Source organism: Drosophila willistoni, chromosome 3R (assembly GCF_018902025.1).
Source record: "Drosophila willistoni isolate 14030-0811.24 chromosome 3R, UCI_dwil_1.1, whole genome shotgun sequence".
NCBI classification, from domain to species: Eukaryota; Metazoa; Arthropoda; class Insecta; order Diptera; family Drosophilidae; genus Drosophila; species Drosophila willistoni.
The window spans coordinates 11,872,060-11,899,829 of record NC_061086.1 but is presented as its reverse complement, the minus strand read 5'-3'; the positions used below and the strand labels follow the sequence as shown (position 1 = coordinate 11,899,829).

At 36.3% G+C, this 27,770-nt stretch overlaps 11 protein-coding genes across 17 annotated transcripts; 3 read left to right on the top strand and 8 right to left on the bottom strand.

The window, feature by feature from the left end:
* Positions 1–592: 592 nt before the first annotated feature.
* Positions 593–1,102, bottom strand: LOC26529851. The gene is made up of 2 exons (XM_015176701.3): positions 973–1,102; positions 593–903 (listed from the first exon to the last, which is right to left on the bottom strand). Exons 1-2 carry the CDS (start codon positions 975–977, stop codon positions 684–686), a joined length of 225 nt encoding a protein of 74 aa, XP_015032187.1. The 5' UTR covers positions 978–1,102; the 3' UTR covers positions 593–683.
* A 1,195-nt stretch (positions 1,103–2,297) lies between these two features.
* Positions 2,298–3,704, bottom strand: LOC6651115 (RCC1 domain-containing protein 1). The gene is made up of 4 exons (XM_002073641.4): positions 3,593–3,704; positions 2,999–3,515; positions 2,872–2,947; positions 2,298–2,812 (listed from the first exon to the last, which is right to left on the bottom strand). Exons 1-4 carry the CDS (start codon positions 3,693–3,695, stop codon positions 2,345–2,347), a joined length of 1,164 nt encoding a protein of 387 aa, XP_002073677.3. The 5' UTR covers positions 3,696–3,704; the 3' UTR covers positions 2,298–2,344.
* Positions 3,705–3,894: 190 nt separating this feature from the next.
* Positions 3,895–7,232, top strand: LOC6651114 (ADP-ribosylation factor-like protein 3). Of its 3 annotated transcripts, none has more exons than XM_047011542.1 (7): positions 3,895–3,958; positions 5,657–5,785; positions 5,846–5,977; positions 6,034–6,588; positions 6,644–6,778; positions 6,835–7,071; positions 7,133–7,232. In XM_047011542.1, exons 1-4 carry the CDS (start codon positions 3,956–3,958, stop codon positions 6,307–6,309), a joined length of 540 nt encoding a protein of 179 aa, XP_046867498.1. In that variant the 5' UTR covers positions 3,895–3,955; the 3' UTR covers positions 6,310–6,588; positions 6,644–6,778; positions 6,835–7,071; positions 7,133–7,232. The 3 variants fall into 3 exon arrangements, with proteins under 3 accessions (XP_046867498.1, XP_002073676.2, XP_023035960.1); XM_002073640.4 differs by having other exon boundaries at positions 7,125–7,232; XM_023180192.2 differs by lacking the exons at positions 3,895–3,958; positions 5,657–5,785; positions 5,846–5,977 and having other exon boundaries at positions 6,347–6,588; positions 7,125–7,232.
* Positions 7,233–7,378: 146 nt separating this feature from the next.
* Positions 7,379–7,820, top strand: LOC6651112. Its single transcript, XM_002073638.4, has one exon. The coding sequence runs from the start codon at positions 7,412–7,414 to the stop codon at positions 7,778–7,780; it is 369 nt and encodes a 122-aa protein (XP_002073674.1). The 5' UTR covers positions 7,379–7,411; the 3' UTR covers positions 7,781–7,820.
* On the bottom strand, positions 7,766–10,993 carry LOC6651111. Of its 3 annotated transcripts, none has more exons than XM_002073637.3 (3): positions 8,880–10,985; positions 8,626–8,820; positions 7,766–8,575 (listed from the first exon to the last, which is right to left on the bottom strand). In XM_002073637.3, the coding sequence occupies exons 1-3, from the start codon at positions 10,924–10,926 to the stop codon at positions 7,830–7,832; spliced, it is 2,988 nt and encodes a 995-aa protein (XP_002073673.3). In that variant the 5' UTR covers positions 10,927–10,985; the 3' UTR covers positions 7,766–7,829. The 3 variants fall into 3 exon arrangements, 2 of the variants coding, with proteins under 2 accessions (XP_002073673.3, XP_023035996.2); XR_006954437.1 differs by having other exon boundaries at positions 8,510–8,575; positions 8,626–8,833; positions 8,880–10,993; XM_023180228.2 differs by lacking the exon at positions 7,766–8,575 and having other exon boundaries at positions 8,748–8,816; positions 8,880–10,993.
* A 520-nt stretch (positions 10,994–11,513) lies between these two features.
* On the bottom strand, positions 11,514–13,408 carry LOC6650453 (lysosomal acid phosphatase). Its single transcript, XM_002073636.4, has 7 exons — positions 13,086–13,408; positions 12,882–12,977; positions 12,689–12,817; positions 12,481–12,594; positions 12,278–12,415; positions 11,809–12,213; positions 11,514–11,720 (listed from the first exon to the last, which is right to left on the bottom strand). Exons 1-7 carry the CDS (start codon positions 13,233–13,235, stop codon positions 11,556–11,558), a joined length of 1,197 nt encoding a protein of 398 aa, XP_002073672.1. The 5' UTR covers positions 13,236–13,408; the 3' UTR covers positions 11,514–11,555.
* A 1,293-nt stretch (positions 13,409–14,701) lies between these two features.
* On the bottom strand, positions 14,702–15,984 carry LOC6650452. The gene has a single exon (XM_002073635.3). The coding sequence runs from the start codon at positions 15,582–15,584 to the stop codon at positions 14,997–14,999; it is 588 nt and encodes a 195-aa protein (XP_002073671.1). The 5' UTR covers positions 15,585–15,984; the 3' UTR covers positions 14,702–14,996.
* Positions 15,985–16,042: 58 nt separating this feature from the next.
* Positions 16,043–21,356, bottom strand: LOC6650451. Of its 2 annotated transcripts, none has more exons than XM_002073634.4 (5): positions 20,449–21,356; positions 17,597–17,755; positions 17,131–17,246; positions 16,849–17,062; positions 16,043–16,791 (listed from the first exon to the last, which is right to left on the bottom strand). In XM_002073634.4, the coding sequence occupies exons 2-5, from the start codon at positions 17,685–17,687 to the stop codon at positions 16,175–16,177; spliced, it is 1,038 nt and encodes a 345-aa protein (XP_002073670.3). In that variant the 5' UTR covers positions 17,688–17,755; positions 20,449–21,356; the 3' UTR covers positions 16,043–16,174. The 2 variants fall into 2 exon arrangements, with proteins under 2 accessions (XP_002073670.3, XP_046867487.1); XM_047011531.1 differs by having other exon boundaries at positions 21,006–21,356.
* Positions 21,357–23,720: 2,364 nt separating this feature from the next.
* LOC6650450 (protein chibby homolog 1) lies at positions 23,721–24,592 on the bottom strand. Of its 2 annotated transcripts, XM_047011529.1 has the most exons (4): positions 24,488–24,592; positions 24,325–24,391; positions 23,873–24,229; positions 23,721–23,805 (listed from the first exon to the last, which is right to left on the bottom strand). In XM_047011529.1, the coding sequence occupies exons 2-3, from the start codon at positions 24,385–24,387 to the stop codon at positions 23,888–23,890; spliced, it is 405 nt and encodes a 134-aa protein (XP_046867485.1). In that variant the 5' UTR covers positions 24,388–24,391; positions 24,488–24,592; the 3' UTR covers positions 23,721–23,805; positions 23,873–23,887. The 2 variants fall into 2 exon arrangements, with proteins under 2 accessions (XP_046867485.1, XP_002073669.3); XM_002073633.4 differs by having other exon boundaries at positions 24,325–24,592.
* LOC6650449 (CAP-Gly domain-containing linker protein 1) lies at positions 24,557–26,401 on the top strand (the record flags this gene model as incomplete). Its single annotated transcript, XM_002073632.4, has 4 exons — positions 24,557–24,955; positions 25,056–25,574; positions 25,636–25,826; positions 26,088–26,401. Coding segments are annotated over 4 exons (1,326 nt in total), but the record flags the coding sequence as incomplete, so codon positions are not given.
* Positions 26,324–27,349, bottom strand: LOC6650448 (vacuolar-sorting protein SNF8). The gene is made up of 3 exons (XM_002073631.4): positions 26,799–27,349; positions 26,594–26,740; positions 26,324–26,535 (listed from the first exon to the last, which is right to left on the bottom strand). Exons 1-3 carry the CDS (start codon positions 27,266–27,268, stop codon positions 26,388–26,390), a joined length of 765 nt encoding a protein of 254 aa, XP_002073667.1. The 5' UTR covers positions 27,269–27,349; the 3' UTR covers positions 26,324–26,387.
* Between the last annotated feature and the right edge of the window lie 421 nt (positions 27,350–27,770).

Below are 27,770 nucleotides of genomic sequence, written 5' to 3'. Positions count from 1 at the left end.
ATCTATACACATATATTTATATATTCTTTCGGAAAAGTTCGTATTTAGTTAAGCGAACTCTGCGCCTTAAGCAAATAGTTATATCATGGCATAAGAAATTCTTAGTCATTACAACGAAAGTGAAATTATCGCAAATTTCTGAGAAATAAACTTGCCATATAAATATATACTACTTGATTCCACTTAGCTAAAAACAAAGGGGGAAAATCGGCCATCCATATTTAATTGGCACTTTGTCACTCTGTCAGTTGGTCGTGCTGTCAGTCCGTCAGTCAGTCAGCCAGTTGTGATCAGTCATCAAGTGCTCAAAAGTTTATTGCACTGTTCGGTCTGACTTTAGCGCAAAAGCAAATATTGTTTAATAACATTTTTTTTAAAAATAAAATTCACTGATTAAATGCTCAGCGACAACAAAAGAAGCAATGGCACATCGACCGCAGTCCTACCCCAAGACAAAAAAAATTTGTGTCCCCCACTCGAGGCAACTCAGGCTGTTTACTTTTGATAGCCAATAAAATGGCAGAAGTGAAAATAATAATAATAAAAAAAAAACAAAACACAAACAACAACAAAACAGAAGAAAACAAAATTATACGTATACAAAACTTATATGTATGCATGTATATAAATACTTCTATAAGTGTATAGCTTTCTGCTTTTCTGACTGGACTTTTGCATTTGAACTATACCAAACGGATGGAATGTATTATCTCCAACACCATCGCCAGCAACAGGCATGACTTTAAGGAACGTTCCAAATCCTCATCGTGATATCGATGGGGTTTGCTCCACATCTCTTTATAATCGGCTCCAAGTGCATCCTGCAAACTGCTATTCATATAAATGAATGGATATAGAATATGGATAGAAATGCGCCATAGTAATACGAGATATGTCGTCGGGCTGGTAGGAGTATCGAACTATATAGATTAGCTGGCAATTTCACACGTTTCACATTTGATCAATACTCACGGCATATTCGAATTCTTAATCCTTAATGTCTTTTAAATTTCGGTAAAAAAAAAAAATTAAATTTCTACAATTACTTTTGACAAGCCTACTTAGAGCAAAAGTGAAAGATAAAGAGTCGATAACTTTTATCGTTAATCAGTTGGCAAATGAGTTGTGAGAATATATTTTTTCAAAACGATACTAGATTAAATTTCTGATCATACTTAAACAATTTTTTTGAATCCTATTTCTGATTGATATTCTGATATTCATAAATGAAAACGTTTTATGATTAGAAATGACTATTGCATAATACAATTTTCAGAAAAATACGTAAGTAAATTGACAAAAATTTAATGTGATAAATTCTGGAAATTCTTAAAAGCTCCTAACTTTGCAAATCTTAAACTTTCTGAAATTATAACCAATTTTGAATAGTGATATCTCATTTTATTACTTTTAAATTCAATTTTAAATTATAAAGTGTAAATCACAGTAATTATCAAATTATCTTTTAAAGTGAGGAAAAATATGAACATCTAATGAACATCAAAATATTCCCATAAACCTCAATTTCATTAAGCTCCAATTTAGTTAATTTTTGGAGTATTTGAAGAGTTTATGTGTTTATTTTTAAACAAAGCAATGATTTTCAATCTGCATTAAAATCTCGATAACTCAAATTTTGCCAATTTTCACAAATAGTTGTATTGCATCATTAATTTCTTAAAAAATCGGATTGTAATTTTTTTTTAAATATCCAAATTTTAAATTTAAATTTTGATTAAACTTATCGCGGTCGGAAATCAGCAAATATACAGTCTGTAAAAACGAAAGATTTATCTAAGATATATGTAAAAAAACATTTTTTTTTGGAATAACGTTTTCTATTTAATAAATTTGTTTTTACTAACGAATCGAAATAGTTGAAGGTATTAGCTACAACTTTAGTTTAGCCAAGTTTATTGGCCATCTGTCGGTGGGTAGCTTAAACTTAATTTCTGTCTGTAAACAGTCCTAAGGGTGCGAGTAATAGTGCTAAGGGTGCGAGTAAAATAAAGGGATTTTTAGAGATATGCAGTAAGTGCAGATACGAACCTTAAATACGTGTTTAGACCAAGTTAGCAAGGACACAATTTGATAAGAACGAAAACAAAATCTCTCAATCAAATGAAAACAATTAAAAAGAGTTAAGAAATTTTACTTGGTCAAACAAATTTTTGACTTCAATTTCGAACTCTCTAGTTCAAATAGCATTCAAAATGTCATTGCAGATTAAAATTAGGTAGTTCCAAAATAAACTTTAAAAAGAAAGAGTACCAAATAAGTCTTCATTATATTGAAAATTTCGGTTATTTAAAGAGAGCTTGGCTATATTTTGGATATCATTTGTCTACAATTTTAAACCTAAACCAGATTCTTCCTCCGGTCTTAAGTAGCTGATCATGGTTGCCCATGGGCCACACTTTATATCACAGTCAAGATTTAAGCGAATATCGTTTATAGATTGAAACGCATCTAAAAATTGAACATTTCGCTGCTGTTTACCCAGTTGTCCATGATAGGACCATCCAGAACCCCATAATTTGCCGCAGCTTCGCAGTAGCAGGGTATGACGCGATCCCGCATACACTCTAAGAGGTGCACACGAATCCTCATGGGATTCACTTTGACAGCAGCACTCAGTATTTGGTAATTCAACTAGTTGAGGTAGGGGATAAACGGTGGGTTCTTTTAGGAGGCCCCCCGGTTTCATAACACGCATGCCCATCTGACCATGGGAATTATGGCCCCATGCATAGAGATCTCCAAAAGCCGAAATCGCAGCACTATGCCAACCGCCCGCAGTAATAAATGTTATCTGCAATGAATCGTTTGTTTTTACAATAGATAAGAGTTAAGAACAAGTGAAATATTTACTTTGATACCAGCCAGCGCTTCCACAAGCAGTGGCGTCTCCTCCATTCCCAGTACGGAATGACCCAGCTGGCCTCGACTGCAAATATGTGAATCAGTGAGATGCCAAAAAGACAACTTTAATACTTACAGTCCATTACCCCAGGAGTAGATGTCACCATTTCCATTGAGAAGCAAGGCATGCTCATGACCACATATCAACTGCTGGACACGCCACTGACGTTCGGGAAATTGATACAGACAACTGGGAATGCTATAGACAGCATTGGTACTACTGATGGCCACATTGATTTGCGTTCCGCAGGCAATGTGAGTGATTACAGTAGAAGATTCTTTGGGTAAACCAAATATAGATCTTTTAACTGGTGTATTGGTTTTTAGTGTCGTCTTTTCCAATTGAATGCGTTGCAATGTGGCCTCTAAATGGGGTTGCAATTTATAGAGATCACCATTCTGCAGCAAGATTAAGCAATGTGAATCAGTAGCGGCCAGAGCCTGAATTCGATCAGGAGCCTCGACTTCCAGGCATTCATTTGGATCGTTATCAAGCAGACCACGCAGCCAGATTTTTTCTTCCACAGCATAGGCAGTGTAGTGCCAGCTTAGGGCTATTAAGCAATTGTCTCCGGGGTGAGGTGTATCCACATCTACAATGAAAAAGGATTACTTAGTATACTTCAATTAAGTATGCGGTTGATTCCAATGATCGTGTTGATCTACAAACCGCTGAATACAATGTTGTCAGCAGCGGCGCAGTCATTGCCTTTGTTAGTCTGGCCGAATGCATTGAAGCCCGTAAATAGCAACCGTTGCCGTTGCCGTTGCATCTTCTCTTCCGTTTTGGGTATGTCAGTTTCAGTTTCGGTTCCGTTCAGGTCGGGCGGTTATTTCTATTTCCGCGCCGTCGCCGTTGTGCGTTCTTATTCAGTTACTCTGTGGCATTGCACCTGTTAAGTTGTATACGTTTTGTTGTTTTTCGTGGACTTCGGTGGTTGTTCTCCTTGCGACCCAAAGTTTACGTTTTAGCCAGAAGATCGCCACCAAATTCAGAATCGTTTTGTGATAACTTTTGCTGCTGTAATATAAAATGGTATGTCTATTGTTAAAATCAACAATCGCCTGCACTTAAATACAAGTAATATTAGGTGTAATTGTTAGTTATTAAAGTATTTGTTGTTTTTTCCGTTTTGTTGCCCCAAAAATGTCATGGTAACGTGTGTGTGTGTGTGTTGTTATACTCTTTCGAATGGGGGCATTCTCATATTGAAGGTCGTTTCAGTGCATCGAAGGATTGAAATTGCATGTCATATAAGGATTTACATTTATCTGATTCCGTCTATAAGTCGGTTGATCAGTTGATTTCTTTCAGCTTTTTTTCTTGCACTTCTATATGAGACTCCCAAATGAAAAGCGCCCTCAATTTAGAAAGATTTAATATTTTGGGCATAAAGAAAACATCTAAATTTTCCCGCCAATATATAGTTTCACTTTCATTTACAAATACCATATTGTTAATCCACAAATATTATTAACAAAAACAACAAACCTGATATAAACAATAAACAGTCTGGGATTCAGAATAGATACCACAATAATAGCATTAATACATTAATTGACAAAATATGCACAATTATTTATAACGCTGGAAGTGCCAAAAAACTAAATCTATAAGAAGCAGTATGCGAAACAATTATTTTATATACAATTATTTTACATTATTATTGTTTCAAGCAGTCCTCGGGTGGATGAGGACAACGAGGATCCGGGGTTCGAGTCCCAGGATTTAGTTTTCATCTAAGCTGAAGGCCTTACTTGCCAATGCTTGTGAAATATAGTTAGGTTGATAGTTTGCAATAATACTTTGCTATACTTTAATTTAACAATTTTGTTTTATTATTTATTATTGCTTCAAAAATATAAACACAACATTACTCGCGAACTCGAACATGTTCGCGCGTTTTACTCACGCGTTTCACATCGCTCCAACCCATCGATAGTTCGATAGTCACAACGTCGACTCAGCCCTTAGCACTTCGACTAAGGCCTTAGCACTGGTAGGGTATTCGCAATAAAGTATGACTTTTTAATTCATTTTGGCGCTTGTTGTTAATATTATTATATATTATTCTTATTAAGTAGTATTATCATTTAGTATAGGATACTTAGGCGTCAACTATATCTAATACCCTGGCTCAACAGGTTGACCAATTGGACCAATAAGAAGAAAAGTTTGTTTATTGTTTCGAAGTGTTTTGACTCCATAAAAGCGCAAATCTTTTGGGGCGTCATTCCAGTGGCTGCCACCCACGAATCCTTCACTCGGAATGAACGGCCTGCGGCTACATTGTAGTATTTCCAATAAATTTGCTCCAAAACATCTCCGACATTTAGATTTGCATCCATCCCAAATTTAAATCTTTTGTGGCTTATGTCCAGTGCCTCCAATTCCGTTATTCTCTTGTCTTCATTATTCTTGTAGTCAACAAGAAATGTTGCATATAATTTCTTCAAAATTTCTCGTGTTTATGCTACTTGGGCCACTTTCTCGATCAACTCCCTCGGGATCATTAGTAGGCCCCATTCTCGAGAAGAACTTGTCGCCTCTTCTTTTCCGGCAGGCTGTGGCAGTCAACTTTCGATCCACTGCTGTCTGATTCGTCCATAATGTCCATCATTATTTCTTCAATCGCCGCTAGGGAATGGACTGCACGCTCTTCTTTGGGTGGCATCAGTGGGACTACTCCTATCCAATTTATATTAATTTTAACATATTTTATACATTATACAGGGCCTTCTGTCACTCCTGCGTAAATTGCGGCCAAATCCGGATAAGGAAGCCAGGATTCTTCTCTTAGGCCTGGACAATGCGGGTAAAACAACTATTTTAAAGCAACTGGCATCGGAGGATATAACAACGGTGTGTATCAAAGAGCAGATTTGCATATGTTTGCCTAAAATGTGTTTTGATCCTTTACAGGTAACGCCGACGGCTGGTTTTAATATCAAATCGGTGTCGGCGGATGGCTTTAAGCTAAATGTCTGGGACATTGGAGGTCAATGGAAAATCCGACCATATTGGAAAAACTATTTTGCCAATACCGATGTTTTGGTAAGCATTTAATTAAACTGCATTTGAGGGCAAATTTACATTATGTTTTCCTACAGATTTATGTAATTGACTGCACGGATCGCACACGTCTTACGGAGGCAGGCAGTGAACTATTCGAAATGCTAATGGATAATCGGCTAAAACAGATCCCATTGCTGGTATTTGCCAATAAGCAAGACCTGCCCAGTGCCATGACCGCCTCCGAAGTGGCCGAGGCATTGGGTTTGGTACGTTTAGAGGATCGCACCTGGGAAATTAAAGCCTGCACAGCTGTTGACGGCAGTGGCCTTAAGGAAGGAATGGATTGGGTTTGCAAGAATATGAAGAAGTAGTTCAAATAAGTGTTATTTTATATGCTTTAAGCTTGTTAGAATTAAGAATATAATATACATATCTACATGAAACATATAGTAGCTCTTGCCCAACTCTTCAAATTTTATAGATACATAGATTAAAAGAATTGAAAGACGATGTGTTCCAGCGGGCTAAATTTGCTAGTGCGCAACCTTTTGGGCAGCCGTTCTCAAGAGTCTAATATCTTAGTCTTGGGTTTGGATAATGCAGGCAAATCCACTTTAATCGCTCAACTAATCAACGATCAGAGTAACTATGTAAGAAATTCTAGTTTAGTTATGATTAATTTTCTGTAAACTAATTTGCCAATAGCCAATGAAGCCGACTCTGGAGCCCCATGAGATGCATACAAAAATCAAAGGGGCCCGAGTATGCCTTTGGGATCTCAGTGGTCACATTCAAAAGCGTATGTTGTGGTCAAATTACTATGAGAACAAAAAGGCTGTGGTATGAACAAAAAGACGTTATTTCCATCTTAATGCTGAAACTTGAAGTATTTATAGGTTTATGTCATTGATGGCAAAGATGCAGCTCGCTTGAGTGAGGCACGTTGTGCACTTTGCGATTTGATTCTCAATAATCATCTGCAGCAGGTGCCACTTTTGATTGTGGCCAATAAGCAAGATTTAGGTTGTGCTATATCAAGCTCAATGATGTCTTATCTTTTGGGTCTAGATCGTTTAGAGGATGACACTTGGGAAATCAAAGAATGTTCCGCTCTAACAGGCAACGGCATTGAGGTGGGTAGCCAAGGCTCTAAAAATTTTCATAAAATCAATTACAAATTTTACAGAATATTAGAAATTGGATTTACTATAAAGCAAAGAAATAATTCACTAACGTTTAATGGAAATAAAACGACTACGCAACGTCAACAAAAAATAAATTTTTGTAAAATGAATTCGTTAGCAATTTTTAATCTAAAGATTTCTATCAATTTCACCCAAGTGGGTTCAAAGACCTTTTGCAAACAAAGTTTTAGCTGACTTGGCAGTTGAATTTATTGATAAATCTGTCTATATAAATCGTGCATTTGCTCTATATAGATTTAGTACACGTTTAATCTAAAAACTAAGTAAAATGCGCTCTGTGCTTGTTGCTTTTCTAATACTCTGCTGTGGCTTAGCCCTGACTTGGGCTGGAACTCTCCGTCTTTCCGAGGACTATTCTACCGAGGATCGCAGACCCAGTTGGACGCACAGACACTCCTCCTTGTGGCCCTGTGATGTGGCAGATTATCCGGAGGCCTATGTTTTGATGCACAAGGTGGAAAAGCGTTTGGAACGCATCGACAATGATCAGTTGAAAAACCGCATCGTTCAGTATGTTACCCAACAACTGAGACAATGCAAATCGGGCCAACAAATGGATGAGCACTGTGTTAAACGCTCCATTGGCTATGCCATGTCTTTCATCAATCACCACAAGGAAAACTCTTTGACGGAATAAGTTTATCAAAATAAACACACAAAAAATATATAAAAAAAAAGGAATTTAACTAGTATAATGATTGGAAAATTGGTCGAGTTTGATGCGGATCCTGGACAGGTCCTGGCTGGGAATGTATGTTCTCATTCTGGGGGGGCGGAAAGGCTTGAACCTTATCAAAGGCAATTTGTTTGGCTTGCTGACGATTCTTTTCCATTTGGGCAAATTTGCTACGCAAATATAATTGCTCCTTAAAACGACTCGTCCTCTTGTCCTCCATGCTATAGCGTCTGAGCATGTCCCGTCTATCGAAAATGGATGTGGTAATGTCCTGACAGTCACGCGAAGGCTGACAAAAAGTCCATGAGCCAAAGACCGTGTCCACACAGCCGCAAGTACGGCAATAGCCGACAAATGTTCCAATCAAATTGGAATCGGTGCGTCGGCAGGACAAACTGATGGGTCCGCCCAATATATTCAGGGTGTAACCCGAAAAGGTCCACTCCGTAATGTTATCAATAAGTTCATGCTGCTTTGGCGGTGTTGTCTCCTGAATGGTAATGTTCAACCACTGAAAAGTGGGTGCTAGACCGGGAGTAAGTGCTTTGATTTGTGTACTATTGATCTTGACGCATTGTCGCCATTGACGATGAAGGCTAGAGAGGCTTGCAGATGATTTCCTCTTGGGTTGGGCGCACGTGGGTTTCGTCACTTCATCTTCGCTTCCGCTTCCGCTTCCCTTTGTGGTTCCTCTGATATTGATGCGTATACCCAACAGCAAGGACTCCCAAGATCCATTCAAATCACAAGGAGTACCTGAAATTTATATTGTCTTAAATCATAATGGTCCATCATGTTTGACTCACCATCGGAGGGTTCAGCAAAACAGCAGGGCAATGGATTTGCATTTGATTCTTCAGCCTGATTTAATTTCATATCCTTCATAGTTTCCAAACGTTGAAGAATCTTGTCTAATATGGGAGCCAGATTGGGCGTCTGACCTTGGTTCTCTGTGGTGGCCTTGGTAGCATTTGCCATTTGGTTTACGTTTATCTGGCTTGCTTTTGAAATAAGCTTAAACAAAATGAATCGAGACACTTTCACATACCGAAAAACTCACCCACAGTAGCTGCCTGAGGAGGCGGCGGTGTTGAAGGCATCACCATCCCAATCCCCTGCATGCTCTGACCCGTTGCGGAACTTGCTGCCGTGGCTATTCGTTGGGCCAACTCCAAAGGTGACAGTTTCATTTGACTGGCCAAATTATCAATGACATTACCTCCAATCGGCTGCTGAGAGTTCATGCCAGCAGGCAAATCTAAGAGAACTCCTGGAAAAGTGTTTGAACTTACAAAAGCCCTTTCGGGACTCTCCTGTAAGCAGCTGGTCAGCTGGTCATCTTTGGAGGGTACAAATCCTTGGGCATTGCCACTATTGGGGTTATCTTTAGGCAAGGCTTCCTTCCACCAACGTTGCTTTGCCTGCAGAGCCTGATTAATATCATTAATTTGTTTTTCATACTCATCCAAGAGGCTAAAAAGAGAAGAATGCTTCAAGGCTTTTATGCCGCTCTCAATTTGTTGGGGCTCAATGCCGGAATAAATATTGTTTGTGATTGGTTTTTTATGATCCTCCTTTAGACCCGCAGATTTTTGATCTGATTTCTTTGGGGATTCGCCTTCTTTTGGCTTCAGCAAGGGAACCTCATTCCAAACCAATTGTCGATTCTTTGAATTGGGCAAATAGTAAGGTTTAATGCCACCATTAAGTTGACTTTCCTTATTAGTTTTGATATAGGTTTCCAGTGCCTTGAGATAATTATTGTTCTTGACCGATGATTTGGTGGGCATTTCCGCCCCTTCACGTAACCGAGTTTCCGTAGTTTTCTTAATTAATTTTTGACTAGATTCACTTTCGATCGGATCACTAGTTATAGACCGACGCGGATATTTTTGCTCTTTGAGAATTTTAAACAGACGCTTCTTGTACTCATCGTAAAGACCTCCAGACTTGATGAGTGGACGAACCGCCTTCATTTCATTGGCCACTCGTTTGAATACCGAAGAAGCCCTTCTTGGATCCATGCGATCGAATAGTTCATTAATGTCATCGGTATCTTTTATTTCACACTGACTCATCAAGGAATTGTCCGCTGCCACCAGACTAACATCTTGTGTATTCTCCAGAATTGGTTGGTTTATCTCTAGCTCCATTTCATCATTGATCTTCTTGGCTATTTCACCCACCAGATCTGTGTGTGATAAGCGTTTGAAAATATTTACTAATTGTGTGATCGGACTTAGGTGTACGGGCTTGGTCATTGATGATTTTCCAGCGGAGATGGAAAGTGTCTTTTGAAATGCACTCATCATCTCATGATATATGCGATTTAATTCCAAAATTTGACGATCACTATCATCAAGTTGTTGCTTGAATCCAGCATGAGGAGGTAGAACTTTCGAAGAGGTAATTCCCATAAGAGGAGGCCCATCCAATTTCATTGTGACCATGCCACTTACAGCAGGACTCTTTACCTCTGGCTTTTTCCTTACCTCCATTGCCTTTGGTCGTTCATTGGTGACTTTACTTTCTGTGGAAGTTCTAGCCAATGGTATTTGGTTTTCCTTCTTTATAGGTTTAAGATTATTTTTCATATCAGCTTTATTACCCGGAGGCCTATTCAGGGGAGTTTTCTTCTTTATAGATTTAGGATCAGTTTCAATCTCAACATTGTTATTAGAATCCTCTTCCTTCTTCGAAAGCTCATCAGTCTTTATTGTGGTAGGACTCTTCAGGTGCAATTGGGTTTCTTTCTTGTTTGACTTAATATCAGCTTTATCATTAATATCCTCAACCTTTTCATTGGTCAAAACTTCTTTCAAATCTCCACCTATATCGTCCTCTTCAGGATCATCACTTTCCTTTCTGAACCGTTGCCTATAGGCATCATATAAGCGCTGAACATCCACTTTGCTTTCACTTCGGGTCATTCTCTTCCAGCTAGCTGCCTCTTTATATGGCACATTGCGGGTTATTTTACGTTCTTGACTTAAACTCATTTGACTTGCCACATTTGTTGTGTTACTCGGTAACGAAAGGGAAAGCAACATCACTAGGCAAACGATTCTTGTTGGAATTCCGCTAAGAGTGTTGCACGCTTCATACATCTCATTTTGTCACAAAAACTTTTCGTAATCTATTTTGTTATTGTAAATTTTAAAATATACGAAAAACTTATACCAGCTCACTTTATAGCTTATAAGGAAAGTAGTTAAGGCAATAGACGTCTGGTTATCGAGGTAATGGTCGCTCTAGGAGTCTTTTTTTAAGCCAATTTGCTAGTTGGACAGAAGTTTCTTTCATAAAGCTAAAGACCATTATTTTCCATATAATATACCTACACAAATGAGAAGTTTAAATGGTTAGTTTTGCTTAGAAGAGAAATCTTTCATTTCTATATACTCATACAATCTGTCTGGATCTGTGGCGCATCTGGGGCAAAAAGCACTCCAATTTGTTTAATTTCGTGTGGTTAGAGAATAATCCTCGAAGCAAACATTGCTTAAGGACAATTTTAAAGTTACAAAGCATACAAAAAGTTATAAATTTCTTAAAAACAATACTCCTTCAGGATATTCCATACATTAAAGGTTCAAATTCCCCCCATATTACAGCCGCAGATCCGCCAATGGGCTAGATAAATACATATACATACATCCTTTTTCAACAATAACATAAAATAAAACATAAAACATTTAAAATACAATAATAATATTGATATTAGTAATAAAGCAGATCAATTTTTGCAATCCGGAGCATGATTCTCGCATGTTTCATCGTATTTATCCAGTAACAATGACTTCAGAGAGTCTTCGAATTGCGTCAAGGAGCAGGGAGCATCACAATTTGGTATGGTTAGCTCCTTGGGGAACTTATCTTCGCTATTGTAGTAGTAAACCAACTAGAAAAGAAAAACATTTAATTAATTTAACATCAATACAGTGGCTAATACGGTTGTAAAATAGGGGATAGATCCCCCATTGACTTACCTTGACTTCAAAATCAGCATTACTAAACGATTTGCTATGATGAAGCTCAAATACTAAAGCAGAAGCATATTCCGGCAATTTAGCGGTTTGATCCAATATACCCAAAGAGTTCATGACATTGACCAAGGTAACATCGTGGCCAGCATATAGAAATATTTTGCGATCTGGATTTAAATTTCTCTTTCGTTTGTTTTGCATCTTATTTAGAATTTCGGTTAAAAATGCCCCGCCCTTAATCCGCTTCATTAGATTCGTTTCGGTAAAGAGCACATAACTACGTTCAGCCAATGGACGTATCTCCTCCGGATAGATATTCTCTGTCCAATCGGGCAATACCAAACTGGCCTCCTCTTCAGTTTTCAGTGTGCCATAGAGAAGCTCCACATCAAGAACATTAGAAATATTCTATGAATTAAAAAGTAGTCAACAGTTATAGTTTCTTTTTGCATAGTGAAACTAAATAACATACCTTGCCTGTATTTTTCGTAAGCAATTTGTAGAGTTCTTTGTTCTCTTCGTTAAGTTTTTGCAAATCCGGTGGTGGAAACTTATACAGTTTTTGCAATATATTATCATACTTGAGACAGGGTTTCTTCTGGGCCAGTAACTAGTTAAGCATATTGGCCAGTTAAATGATATCTTCTAATTTGGTTTAGATAACAAAAAACTTACAATGTCATCATTGCGAGCCAGAGTATTTACAGCCACCGGCTGCCAGGGTATGGGCAACACATTGTTATTCTCCAGCGGTGGCATAAAACCTGCCAAAACGCTTTGTGCGCTCATCTAGAAACATATACATATATATATACAACAGCCAACTGATTAAGGCCTACCGGGATCGGATTATATACATATATCACTAGATAACTTGACGCACCACACAGCGCTCTGCAGCGGAGCTAAGTACATGCACCTGTTGCTGTGTGTATATACTATTCGATGGCAATAGACGATAGTAGCGCATGCGTAGATTCCGGCCCAGATTATAAGCTTGCAAGCTGCCCTTCTGCAAAGCAAGAACAAAACACATTAACCTCGTTTCAACTTGGCCAACTTTACTGATGACTTACCGGTGTAAGGGCACCAATGCCGCCCTGCCAGTCATGAGCCGCATGAGGATCGTGTGGATAGAAACCACTTGGATTCTTGGCGCCATGGCGAAACAGCTGTGAAAAAGAGAGAGAATATAAACATTAATCGACTGCCTCTCTCTCTCATTGTCTCTGATATTGATTGACTCTCTCTTTCTATCTCTCTATCTTTGTCTCTCTCACAATGGATATCATGCGTAGATTTCTCAAGCCTTGTTCGTCATTGCTGTCTCCAAATACAAAATAAGCCATCATTACAAAGCACAGGGCACTTCCCAAAATGATGACGGATATTTTGGTGCCCCGTCGTGATTTACAGTCTAAGGGCGGCATTTTTGGTTGCTGCAGTTGATCTGACTAGTGCGTGGCAAAAAGCAATCAAATTTTTTGCAGACTAAAAATAGTTTTTGTTTATTTTATGTCAAGTGAGTGCGCCTCCACACGTTTCACACTACAAATTACACCCAGCAAACACAAGAGACGTCTGACTCTAGCAAAGGCCACGCAACAACTGAGCGCCAACAACCGGCCCCAAATGTGGTCAGTCCACAGAAACAGAGAGAACCAGTGGGGAACACACGTACATAGAGAGAGTAACTAGAGAGCATTAGCGTCGATAAGCATGTGTTGGGCTAATAATCAAATTAGCTGCTCAAAAATAAGTCTATTTAAAAAGATTCGACACGGAAATACCCTCTGGAACGAGGGAGCTTGAAGGACAAATCTTTCGTAAGAGATAAGACTAAAATCTGAATTAAACCACAAAAACAGACTGAAGTTGATCAAATTACTATAGAAGTGAGTATAAACTTTCCTAAGCTCGGGAAATTTCTTCATTTCCATTCAAATCCATTAAAATTCTTCATTAAAATACAATTGAGAAATTTTGTGATTTTCATAAAGCAGTTTTCGAAAGAACATTCCGGTTTCGGTTTCAGTTCTTAAATTATTTATGACTGAATGCATAATGAAGCCATTTGCAGCAAACCATCTAAGTATTACGCTCTTATACTGGCGTGTATAAATATATGTATATAAATATATGAATATTTTCAGGACAAAAATTAAATTAGCAACGAATTTCCCAGCAAGAATGCTGAAAATTGAGTTTTCTTTTTTTGACGACTGTATTTGGTGTGGTTATTTGCCTTTTTTTTCATTAAGATGACGCATTTAAGGGTTAAAGGTCAGAAAATCACATAACTATTATTTAACTGTCTTGGTTGCTTTCGCTTCCTTTTTAACTGATATAAAATTTATCCAAATATTTAACTAGGTATGTTGAATTTCTTTGTGACATAAATATGTCGAATTCTACCTTCTGTAAATTAAACTGGTTTATAATTAAAATCCTGTCCAAAATAAGTTAATAAGACAATAAGCCCAATTAAGTTTAGTGAAGTGACTATATTAAAATTAACTTATAAAAATTGACTTAAAAATGAGTACTTATACAAATGAGAATGTAATTAATACATAGCTAAGAACAGATTTAAACATTAAAACCAAGTATTAAACTCAAAACTCAAACTCAAAACGATTTTAAAGAAATAACAGACACAGACTAGAATAAAATCAACAAAAGTTCAAAAATCTTACTTAAACCTCTTTAGTTTGACGTTTCTTTTATATTTTATTTTAAGTTAAATTTTGATTTCAATTTAATCTAAACAGAATTAAGAGGTACAGAAATCCATTATCACCCATTTTAAGTCTTAACCAATAAAAAAAATGATTAATACGTTTTAAAATGTATGAAATATATATTTTTAATCTATTTTTTTTTGGTGTCACTTTCAAGTTGCAACAAAATTGAAAAACGAACAATTTGTACAATTCGTTACAAAAGTACATACATGAGTAGTTATGTACGGGCAAATAATAGTTAGCACCCTGTGAAATTCTTATTGTTATTGTTTCGGATCATTAGGTCTATGGGTTAGCATGTCTCTTGGTCATCGTTTCTTGTGGTCATCTCTCTGCACAAATCAAAAATTGCTCGTATTCGAAATGCAACGGGGTAATGAAAATGTCAACTGGAATGAAATTTGATCAAAAATAAACGCAACAGTGTTCAGGACATTGAAATTGGGCTTATTCTATAACTTCGTCGGATGGTTCGCTTGATGGTTCCTCGACCAGATAACCCTGTTCAGCCTGATAGATGCGTTTGCGTTTGCCTTGAGTCTTTGGCTTCCTTTCATTCTTGTCCATTGTTTCTGTTGTAATTTCAGGGCTAATGCATTGGCTTAGATTAGGATGAAGGGGCTGCTCCTGCTGCTCCTGATAATTGTCCATATCGCCATCGTCTTCTACTTGGTCATCCTCATCATCATCCATAGTGAGAGTCGGTTTTTGGGCAGTCGCCTGGACCAATTGATTATATTGCAAATGCATCCCTATTGGCTCTTCCCTTACATGAACATCCTCTTCCTGTACCACATAAACTGCTCGCTGAGGACAAGGCAGTTCGTTGAAATAGGAAATTATTCCATATGGACTTGGACTCGGCATATATGCAACTGTATTGGCAACTGGCACATACGAGGACATCATAAAATCGTCATCCCCCAAATAGGCATTGAATGTTTGCGTGTTTAATGCCACAGGATATTGATAAGTTCCGGGCATAATATATTCATAATACTCAAGAAATCCATTAGTGTGTCCAGGCTCCGACATGATGACTAACGCCCACCCTTCGATGCTAAAATGAATTCACTGAAAAGTCCTTGTTCTTGTCCTTGATGTTAAACAGCCGTTGCAGTTGCCTCCTCAATCGATGCCCCAACTTGATTGATAACAGTCACACTCAGACGCAAAAAATAGATATGCACCTCGCATTGACGCATCAAGTAGAACTGTAGGAATACCTCAAAGATCATAGGAACCGGCATAAGAACCAAATCTAAAATGGGCTGCCTTTTTTTTGCGTTTTCTGTTTTTCTTGTTTTTTTTTTTGTTTTGTTGTCGAGAGATGATTTTTGATTAATTTGTTATCCGGAAACTGTGAGACGTGACAAATTTTGAATTTCATACAATTGAATTTTGATCTGTGTGTTTAATGCTTTTTGCCTCAGTAACAATTCAAAATTACTTGCACTCAACTCGGAGACTTACAAAGGCAAAGATTACTTTGATTTTCTTTCATATACTATATAGGATTTAATTAAGTACATATGTATATACAGTTTCCTAGTTCTAGGCTACAGTCTTCTTCAAATACTAAAACATAATAAGCGTAAATGTATACTAGTTTCGCCTGAATGATCTCAACAATTGCCACCAAGGACACAGCGTTCCAAATCTTCATCCGAGTATTGTTGATCCATGCGCTGGCATTCACCGTGTCGAGAGCAGCGTTTATATATCAGATAACCACACCAGACACTGATGGGCAATAGGGCCAGACCCAGAGGCATAAGGAATAGTAAATAAAATTCACGAGGATCACTTGTGCCGCCCACAACCTCCTCGTTGTCATCGTAATTGCTCCAATAGACATCTTCGAGTACATCCAAATAGGCCTCTCGAATCTTATGGCCACGATAACTGATGGCCACACAGGCATAGAAGCCAGCATCTCTTGGCCGTATGCCATTGAGAATGAGTTTACTTAGATAGATCTGTGGACTGATTAATTTCTCTGGCGCTGTGAACAACAACTCGTATGTCCTTCCATTGTAACGAACAATCCGAGCACTGAAATTGGATGTCGTTTGGGTATCAGCAATGGGCACCGATCCCACATATGAACGACGACGAAACCATTTAATTGTAGGATGCTCTTCACTATGTACACGACACTGGAACACCACTCGACTGTCCTCCCGAGCTGTCTTATTGCTAGGATATGAATCCAGAAACTCTGGAGCAGCCAAAGAACTATCTGCAATTAAAAAATTTATATTTTAATATGCAAATTGAAACTTTTGAGAAGTCTTACTTTTCACATCCAATTGATAGGTGCGCACCAATTGCACATCCACCGCCTGTCCAGCATCCCATATATGCGGATTAATGGTGCACTTATAGAGACCAGAGTAACGTTCCGTGACATTGCGTAACCATAATTCCGGACGACACAGACTCGGTTGACAGGGCAGTGCTGTCCAGTCTTCGGCGGTTTCCAACTGGTAGCAATTGTTGTCGCTGCATTGCTAAATGGATACAATAATTGGATATAATGCAGAATGTATTCATTTATATCGGAGAGGCATTCACTCACCTTAAAGTACCAATGTATCTTAATGTCAGCCAATTTGCGTTCATCAACCAGACCCCGGAGATCACATTGCAATTTGACATCATAGCCAGCGCGTTGCTGTATCAGCTCCGTGTTTTCTACAAGCAAAAAAAAAGGAAAAACAAAACTGATAATTAAAACCAAAAAAAATAAAGAAAACAAAAATCAAAAGTCTTGTTTACCATACACACATATATATACATACATATGTATGTATATTGACGGATAGGAATATGTGTACCTGAGTACCTGTAAGTATCTCTATCTTATCAACATTTGCGACATTTCTGATAAACAAGAATCCCAAGCATATTCAAAATGAATTGCCAAAATAGACAATTTCGACATGTGAATAGAATTTTGCTAAAAAAAACTCATGGAAATTACCAAGCAATTACAACCAACTATCAGCAATACTTAGTCTAAACTACAATTAACTTTAGCTCACCTGTATAATCGACAAAGTAACCATCAGCTAAACATAGGCCACATATCAATGGGCCAATTAGCCATAAGCTCATTATCTTCAGTAAGCCCATTTCATATCCAATTGTTTGCAAACATCAGGGCATTGTTCAATGAAAAGTTTGTCAAAGAATGTTTTAACCTATGAATGGAGAAAAGAAATTAAATATACAATATGTGACAACTAAATAGGTTCATTCCAATTTTTATTGATAACTTCTTTAATTAACATTTGCCATAATCGCTCTATTAAAGGAATTAGACAGTTAAAAGCTAAAATATGAATTTTTGATAATAAGAACTGTTTAATTTTGATTATTTGGCACTTATTTATCTTAGAGTACGTCAAAAAAGTAACAAATTATTTATCTTACAATTAGAGTACATAATTTGTTACTTTTTTGACTATAAGGAAACAAAACCTTTTGAGAAAAACGCGTTAAAAGTTTCAGTAGTCATTCCGAAAAGTCCTTACACATTTAGCTATATCTCCTAAAGTATTTATCGAATTTCAGAATATGTGCTTAAAAATGTATGTATTCCAAAACTGTAAGAAAAAATAAGGATTTTTTTCAAATATACAGCTGAATACCGTCCTAAAAGTTTTAGTAAATGATACATTTTCACCATATTAATAGGTTTAAATCTGAATTTGGTGGCTCCTTATATGTAATTTAATCGAATATATGTAAGTATCCCATGGCCTTCCCTTAATCATGTTTTGGTATTCAAATATTTATCACATCCCTTTATATTTATGATTTCAAATGAATTTGTCGAATCTAAAACTAATCTCTTCTTTCGGTCTGCAATTTCGTTACCATATAAATTAAATTTGCTGGATTCTCTTTTAAATCGATATATTTTAAATCAGTATATCAGCTTAGAAAATAATTAAATTAATTAATGTTCTTGTTTTCAAGTCGACAGCGATTCCGCATTTTCAAAGTTCCTGATCTCAATTTTCGGTAGAACATCGTTTTTGAGTAAAGCTTTAAGTTCGAAACAGTTTTGAACATTTTTTTTATGTGCAAGTCCTGACAAAAGTAACACAGGTTCAATTTGGAAATGGTTTTGAAATTTTCTTATTTCTAATGCTAATGAATAAGATTAATTTAGGCATAATATTGAACATAAGTTTGACATCGACTTCATTTGTCAATAATTGGCAACCATAAAAAATGGTATAAGAATTCCGATTAAATAATTTATATCAATTCCATTTTGATTCTCACTCAATATTTCGAATTGTTGTTTAGAATAATTCTTGTACATTAATAAAAAGATCGTTTGACTAATATTATTTTCAACGTATTAAAGAATAATATATAAATGTTTGGAAAATTTACAATTACATACATTTCCTTTTGCTAAAAGGCAAACGAATTGAAACCAATAAATTGTTAATTGGCCAACATTGTTAAGGTTCAAAAATGAATAATATTCTGTGCCAGTTCCTATTTTGAAACTTGGTAAGTTTGAAACCTTTTTTAAGCGTTTTCTTAGTCTTGATTTATTGATAGTTGATTGGCTAAGTGCTTGAGATGCATTTCGTATCTTTGGGCGTTCAGAATGATAAATTAGAGTTTCAATTTCACCTTTTGTAAGTGTAATTTTTCTACAACGACACCCTGTATTTAACAAGTAATTTCAATTTTTTCATAGACCAATACACAAACACAGACCAAAAATATTTATTTTCATTTTATTCCATTTTACATTTTGGGCATGATTGATTTTTATTTAATTTTATAGCAAACACTTGGAGCTTCACGATTCATGGGCTTTTTGTTATGTTGTTATTTTGGTTTTTGTTTTTGTTTTTGTTTTTTTCTCCATTTATTTATTTATTTATATCGGCGCTGCATTTTTCACTGCCTCGAGCATATTTTTCACACATTTTATTGTGGCCCCGTCAATGAGAAGCAAAATATTCTATTGTTTATTTACTTGGCCATTGAGAGCAAACGGCGGGTGCCTCGCCTACACACAGAAAACCCCAAATAATATTTAGACCCGAATCCTTGGTTCACATATAAATTATCGCAATTGGTCGTTCTTTTTTCTCTTTTCTCAGCCATTATTGGTAATCATAATAATAATGAAAAATAGAAATGGTAACACAACGTCAACTGGTGGAATAAAATTTATGCAACAATAAATCATTGAACGGTGATAATGCCCATTTATCAAATGTTTATTTATTTTTCTTTTTTTTTTTTGTGGGTTTTTTTTTTGGCTACCGGGAAAGCACTAGCTCTATTATTTTTTTCCAAGTTTTTGTACTTGTTTGAGGATTGCAACACAAAATTTATTGATCTCTTTTGGGTTCTTGACTTTCAATTGATAAGGCCTAATGAGAATGATTTATATTGAAAATTATCTAAATTTTAGCTAAATTTGTATACCCAGAAAATAGATAAATAAAAAAAATAAATTAATAGATTTTAAATTATATTTTAAATATAATCGACTTGCATTTAAAAACCTAAGAGACATAACCATAAACGTTCAACCCTTAATCTCTTTATTTTTTAAGCAAAATTTATTAGAAAGTTACAGTTAGTTAAATATTTTATTTAGTAAGAAAAAATCTAAGCAATAAACCACTAAATCGATTTTCGAAATTAACAATTATAATTAATTTTTATAACAATTATTTTTAATAAAAAATAATAAATTATTTTGTAATTTATACTTCTAAATCTTTCTCTCGACTTTTTATTATCTGTAAAATTGCCTCTCTAAAGTCTTTTCATAAACATTTTCCAAATTTTCACTCTTCAAAATAATGAATTTTATTCCCATTAATATGGGATTTACCATATGACTTACTATTTAATTTAAGTATCCATACAGCATTAGTCATAAATTTTTGTTTGAAAATATAATTGATTACGTTTTAAGCACTTAAAAATTGATTATGATAAACGGCACCATAAAAAAAACAAAGAAACTTTGGCAAATTTTTAATCGAAATTCCCATAAAACACAAATTTGTAAATTTGTAAACACATAGTTCACGTATGTATATATCTTTTCTTTTCAATCTGATCGACATTGAAGATTCATTGACGATCAAGATTTATCACTCTGTTGCTCCATTTGATTGGCATAGACTCAATTGATTTATTTGATATCATTTATTAGGTAGCAAATAGACAATTTGTTTATAGGCCGGCTCCCCGATTTGAACTAACCGCAGCCAGTGGTGAATGGCAAATGATGGTATGTTTGATATCGTATTGAAAGTACTTCACATACACACACACACACACATATGTACATATATATATATGTATGTTTATATATATATTGTGAGAATAGTGCTGATATGGCTAGTTTTGATTAAGTAGCAGTCGCCTTTGTAGGCGACTCTCGGCTCTAGTTACCTAATGCCATGTGAAATTCGATTGGCCTTAGCTCTAAGACTTTACAATTTTTGCACGATCGGTCGTCTATATATATATATATATATATATATACACTTATTTGTAAGTATGTTGTTGGAACGTTTTCATTCTATTTAGAGTTTGCTGTTATTGTTTATTTTGAATTTGTTTCGTTTCGCTTGGTAAATATTTGATGGTATAGCCACACATCGAACGATCTATAGATCGATCGTTTGTCCGTCCGTTTGTCTGTCCGTTTGTTTTGTGCCCCGAACGCGTCCGTACGTAGAGGTGGCTATCAAGAAACTACTGTAATACACAAATCGAACAAGTGTTACCCCTCGGAGGCTAGCAACTCGTCTGCCTCGACATGGCAGTTGTCGTCGTTTGCTCTGGGAACAACTAAATAAATGTGTTTTATAAGCAGTTTTGCTTATCGCCATATCAATATCAATGCGTAAATATACAGTAGTCGATATACGGCACCGATATGAGCAACACACCTATGTACATAAACCCAAATGGCCCCCGCCCGTTAGACCCTCCAAAAGATTAGAGAGCTTGTTATTTTTTTCGGATGGGAGCTATATCGAAAAATCCAACGAAATACTTTTGTTTCTATCCACATGTGTCCAATCCAATTCGATTCGATCGGGCTTCCCAATTCTATCATTCTTTATAGGTACATCCATTTGCCTGCCTCATCGAGGTTTATCATATCGCCAGTTTATCAGCAGGGACTGAAGGAGAGAGCTTATCAAATACAATAAATAGAGCGGGAGCCAAGCGGCAGCTCGTCGACTACGACGACGACGACGACGACAAAACTCGATGGCGTCTATAGATTGCTGCCAAAAACGGCCAACAACAACAATGGCCAACATTCTGACCGGCTCCCATTCATTGCTACAAATCCAAAATAATGCCCAATGGGCTAGTCAACAAAAGCCGAAGTCGGCTATTTTTTTATTGTCATTGCCCATTGCATTGCAGGTGAGCAATTGATAAGCTTCCAAATGGGCATATGAACTGATTAGAAGACTATTAATATAAATATATATAATACAGGGGTGGATTATCATATATGTACATGCAGTGTTCAATAGAATGGGAGGGGACAGCTACCAATTCTCTAAATAAATCTAAAAAAATTCTCTTCACATTTATACCCAATAATTTTCCAAAGGCACAATAATAGATACAATTACTAAAGTTTGCAATGAGTTATTAGTTATAATAGACAACATTTGGCTGATACTTAGTTCACATCTAGTTCATTTCCTTTTTTAAATTTCAAAAGTAATGTAATAGGGAAGGATTTTAAAGGTATTAAGTTTAAAATTCCATTTAACTTCTCTATGGAAGTAGGAACATTGCCTGAACATATGTATGTATATCTATGTAAGTATTTTTAGCAAAAATAATTGGAAATGAGGATACACTTGGCCCTCGCTTAACACGGGGGTTACGTTCTTAGAAATCCTCGTGTTAGGCGAAACATGGATTCAGTACAAAATAAGGGGTTACGTTCTCAAAATTCAAAATTGGCAGAAAACAAATTTGTTATTATTCAAGTTTGGTCTGTTTTTATTAAAGTTTCATACATTTGTTCAAAATTAACCAAATGTTATTATGTATACGCCTTTAATAAATGCATAACATTCATATTTTCCAAATTAAATGGTGGTATTAAATAAAAAAAGGTGCTTCATATAATTAATTACTATGTTAATCTTCTTAGAAACTTAAAAATTTTAAAAAGTAAGGAGATCATATGTTTCAATTCATATCCAAATTTGAAATGCATTTGGTGGCATTTAGAGTTTAAGCCAGTTTGTTTCAAAAAAAAATATATATCGATATTTTGCATTCGTATAAGAACGATGTTTGTAGCGTGTTAAAAGGGGGATGGGAGCAAATTTGTAACCGTGTAAGACCGAGTTCGTGCTAAAAGAAAAAACCTCAACATAATTGTTCTCCCAAAATGCGTAAATAACAGACTTTTTTCCTTTTTATAGTATCTGATATACTTCTTGTTAGGGTATAAAAAAGCAGCATTTCTAACCACAAAGAATTCGTAAATTGTATGACCGAGACATTTTCAATTTGCTGTGAATTTTTAAGTATTGAAATAAATTAAATAAAAACCAGAACAATAAAGAACTAGTAACTGCCGAAAGGTTGTCTTCAAAATTTAATGACCGGATTAATTCTATATATCGGTATATCTATATGAAAACTTGTCATATTTCTATCCAACTGCAGCAGATGTCAGCTTGTGGGATTTTCTTGGTCTATGAAAGAGGCAAAATTTTAATAAATTAATGAATGGTTAAGTTATTATTTATAGCGTAAACTTTTAATAAAGAAAAATTTAGCTTGAACTGATTTTCTTTGTTCCGTTCTACTTAAATTATTATTCGCATTCCACAAAATATTTATTGTTACATTCATCTATTGTGCTGTTGCATTTCATATTTAGAATTCTTCGAGCACATCTGAAATAGTTTTTAATTACCATTAATCGTATATTTATGTTCAAAATGCTAATTAATCGTATGTTTTGAATATATAAAAACACAATTTTAAAGGTTTATTTTAAGGCATTAATGGTTTAAAAAGATACGACACCATTGTGAGCTCTTAAAAAAAAAGTGTTGACAAAATTCCAGAATAAATATCCCAATGTAATTGTTAGAATCCAGAGTCAACATATGATGAATCAAGTATTTATACATATATTCCAGATAATTCAGATATTCAGTAACTAATCTTCAGTTAAACATTTAAAAAAGAGTTGCTGAAAAACAATAATTTTATAAACTTTACGAATGTAATTAATATTTTATTAGTTTCCCTTGGCTTACCAAAAAAAACGTTAGCTACTTGTCCTTGGTTGGTTTCAATTCATTCAGCTCTGTGGCATGTTCGGCCAGCAAATCCAACATGACTTCAATTTTCAGATTACACATATTGTTCTCCTCCTCCAGGGCACGGAATTTCTTGTTCAAACGCAGCATGTCATCCACATCGCCTTTACGTGAGGAATGCATCCAAATGCCATCGGCAAAACGCAACTCCTTGTTGCCCAAATTCAACGAGATGTGACGAAAGTCATCCAGATCCTCCGTGACAACAGGATGACCAATATTACAGCGATTCTGTCGTGCCGGGATGGGTTTTGATTCGAATTTCTTGTTGAACAGCGGCATCATGAGGGATAACTGAAATGAAAAGCCAAAGTAAAAAATATTGTTTTCCTTTTGTTGTTGTTGTCGTTGCTAGTGGCAACCTGTATTTTTTTTTTGTGTGTGCTTACCTGCAAGCAGGGTGGCAAACTGTCAACCGGTGACTGCGGACAGCAGCAATCTGCGAATTGCATTAATCTGAAAAGATTTCACTTGAATTATTAAATTATTTGTTTTTTTTTTTATATAAATTTCTATGAAGCAAAAATTGGAAATGACACAGGAGGCTAATACTTATGAGTTTTCCTGGTACAAATTTTAGACACAAAACATTAACGACACAAAATCATATACTAATTTTTTTTCTCCGGCTTTTCACACTCGTCGAGCAGCGGTGGAGCGGAAGTGGCCCTTGGTGTGGAACAATTGCTGACGGACACGAATAACGATTTGAAAAACTTTCGCGAAGAGCAATCTCAGCTACGTGCCCAGGTAAGCGCTGTACTCGAAGAGAATCAGCGTCTGACCAGTGAACTGGGGAAATATAGGGAATCCATGCGTACAGGGAATGCGGATGAAATGCATAAGCGTCTTCGTTTAACCGGTGAAGCCCTAACCAAGGCCATTAAACAGGTCGATGCCCTGCGCAAGGAGCGCATGAGTCTTGTGACCATGCAGGAATGCTCTCAAAGGACCATTGAGAACATGGAGCTGGAGATTAAACACTATCGTGCCCAGCTAAATTTATCGGGCGATGACAAGGTATGCCATGAGTTTTAATATACAGAGCCCAATAAATTATCTAGTGACAAGTTTTGAATGAACATATTAATTTTCTTCTCCTATTCTGTTTTGACTCAAGCTCAAGGAGAAATACACCAGGACGGTTAAATTGTTGGAGGAAAGAATCAATGCCCAGCAAGAGGAGCTAAAAAATCAGTCCGAGATGATCAAAGCATTGCATGAGCACAAGCAAAAAAGTGGCGACCAATTAGAGAAACTGCAATCGAAGATTAAGGAACAAGCTCAGAATGCACGCGTCATCGATGAGAGTCAAAACAAAATTGTGCACTTACAGAAGCAAATCAAAGAGTATGAGAAATCGTTGAATCACACTCGAAATTTGCTAATCGAAAGCACCAAGCGGGAGACAACGGCTATGCGTAAAGTTCAGGATGCCATCCAACTGAGTGAGGCGGCAGTGGAGGCCAAGGAGAGCGCCGAGAAACGGGCCGAAAGCTATAAAGAGGAAGCCGCTCAATTGGCCACCAATATAGGCTGCATTATGGAGGAAGCCGCCAAACGTGTCGACACTGAAGTGGATCAGCTGAAAGCCAAACTGATGGACAAGGATAAATCTCTGGCCACCCTGCGAGAGAAAGTAAGAATTAAACTTTAAAATTTCCATAAACATAAATTGTAATCCAATATTGTTGCAAAAGTTCCAAAAGGATGTCAAAGAATACAAGGATGCTGTGAAAATGCTGGAAACGCGTAACACTCGCCTGGAAATGAAATATAAAGAGGCCTTGCAACAAAATGAGAAACTTGCCGCCGAAGTGGAAAGCAGTTGCAAGCGTCTAAATAAACTGGAACGTTGTGCCACCAGTGAGGAACTTATTCAGGAAAGGACGTAAGTATACTGTGTACTTATAGAAATCTGTAAGGAAAAAGAATTTTTAAAAGAATTTTCTAAATATTAAAATATTTCATGCGTTTACAATTTGATTGAAACTGCAAAAATTATATAAAAAGTAAATGAAACTATTCTTTAACTTAAATTTTTAAGTATTAAAAAATAAAGATAGTTTCCTATACAATTTTCCACATTATGTGATAATTTTAAACAATTTCGGGCATTTTGTGATAATTCTAACATTTTATTCTCTTTTAGCAAAAAGGATTACGATAGTCGTATCAAAAAATATTTGGAGGCTCACAGAGATATAAAATTAAAATATAAAGCTGCATTGGATGATCTTACGGAAAAATTCGAAAAAGTAATCTATCAACTCAAATTGGATAATGCTAATTTGGTGGCCGAAAATCAAACGCTTAAAAGTGGAGCTGCCGGTGACTTTATAAGGCAGCCGTATCAACAGTCACAATAAGAATATTTGCCATAGTTTGTAAAATTTAGTTATATATTTTAACATATATATGTATATATTTCTTTCTTAAAATACATCTGGTATTAAGAAGCACCAACGGCAATAGAATTGCGGCCGGGAAATAAACTGGGAAACCAATAGCTAGGCTCATCATCATTTTGCCTGTCAATCCAGCAGAGACCCTCACCAACAACTTTGTCCAAGGATTGTTTGGCGCGGTAGTCGGTCCAACTAAAGATCAAAATATATTTATATAAGTAAGTCATTATAAGTAAGTCCAGTCACTTGCCCTAGATCGTTGATAAGTTGAGATTGTGTAACGCAGCCTTGTTCTGTATTTGATGCAGCATTTAGAATATTTGTCTCCTCCATACTCAACTCTCCAGGGATCGATTGCACTATGTACTTGCCCTTTCCCAGTTTGTGGACAACGAAACTATTAGAAAAAGTTCAAAGTTGTTTAGAAATCGCGAATTTGATTCTGATTTGCTTACCCATTTCCAAAGATTGAGAGTTTTTTGGCTGCCATCAATATGTCTTCTTTGGTAATCTCCTGATGCACTTGACTCTGTCCACGGGCGGCTATTAAACGTCGACGCAGCTCTCCCAATTCCATGAGGCCACCTGTTTTGTGATTCGCTGCCAGGCACACTTCCACCACCTGAACACCCAGCTCATAGTAGAAATCACCCATGCCGAGTACACTCCAGAACCCCTTGCCTGTGGCCAATGGATCAACTCCAATTGCGGCACACATTTCCTGGAATTGCTTACGAAACTGCGAATTCTTTTTTATATCCTCTTTGTGTTTCATGGCGAATTCTTCCAGTTTGCCACGGAAAACCTCCATCTGTTTGGTCATCTGCTCCAATTGGGATTCCTGCAAATCAGTTCCCTTGTCCTTGTATTTTTCGGCAGCCAATTTCTGCTGCTGGATGGCTCCTAAGCCAACGCGGCGTCGCATTTTGAATATAAATTTTAAAAATTAAAACACAGAATTAAAAACTGTGAATCAGCTGTTGTTTGTTTTGGTTACTATTATCGATAAAATATCGATGATTTTGATTTAATCGATTATCACTTTTAACCTCACCCTTAGAACTATTACTTACCGGAAGTCCTAAGGACTGAGTAAGTTACTCGCATCCTTAGGACTTTTACTCTCACCCTTAGGAGTGTTACTGCTCATTGGCGCGAACGAACTTTAATTTGAATAAACGATCTCAATAATAGAATTAGAATAAATTACTAATAAACTGAAAGAAAAGTCGTTATGTGAACCATATTGAACTTACAAAAATGATACTTATATATACGACTCTTATGTAATGATTTTTTTGTGAAAACTTTCGGATTATTTTTCAACCGAAGAACCCGCAGTACTTTCAGCAGTAATACCTCCCAACCGCCCCCATAGATCAATCAAGAGCGCTACAAATTCGAATTAGGGTGCGGGAAATAAAATA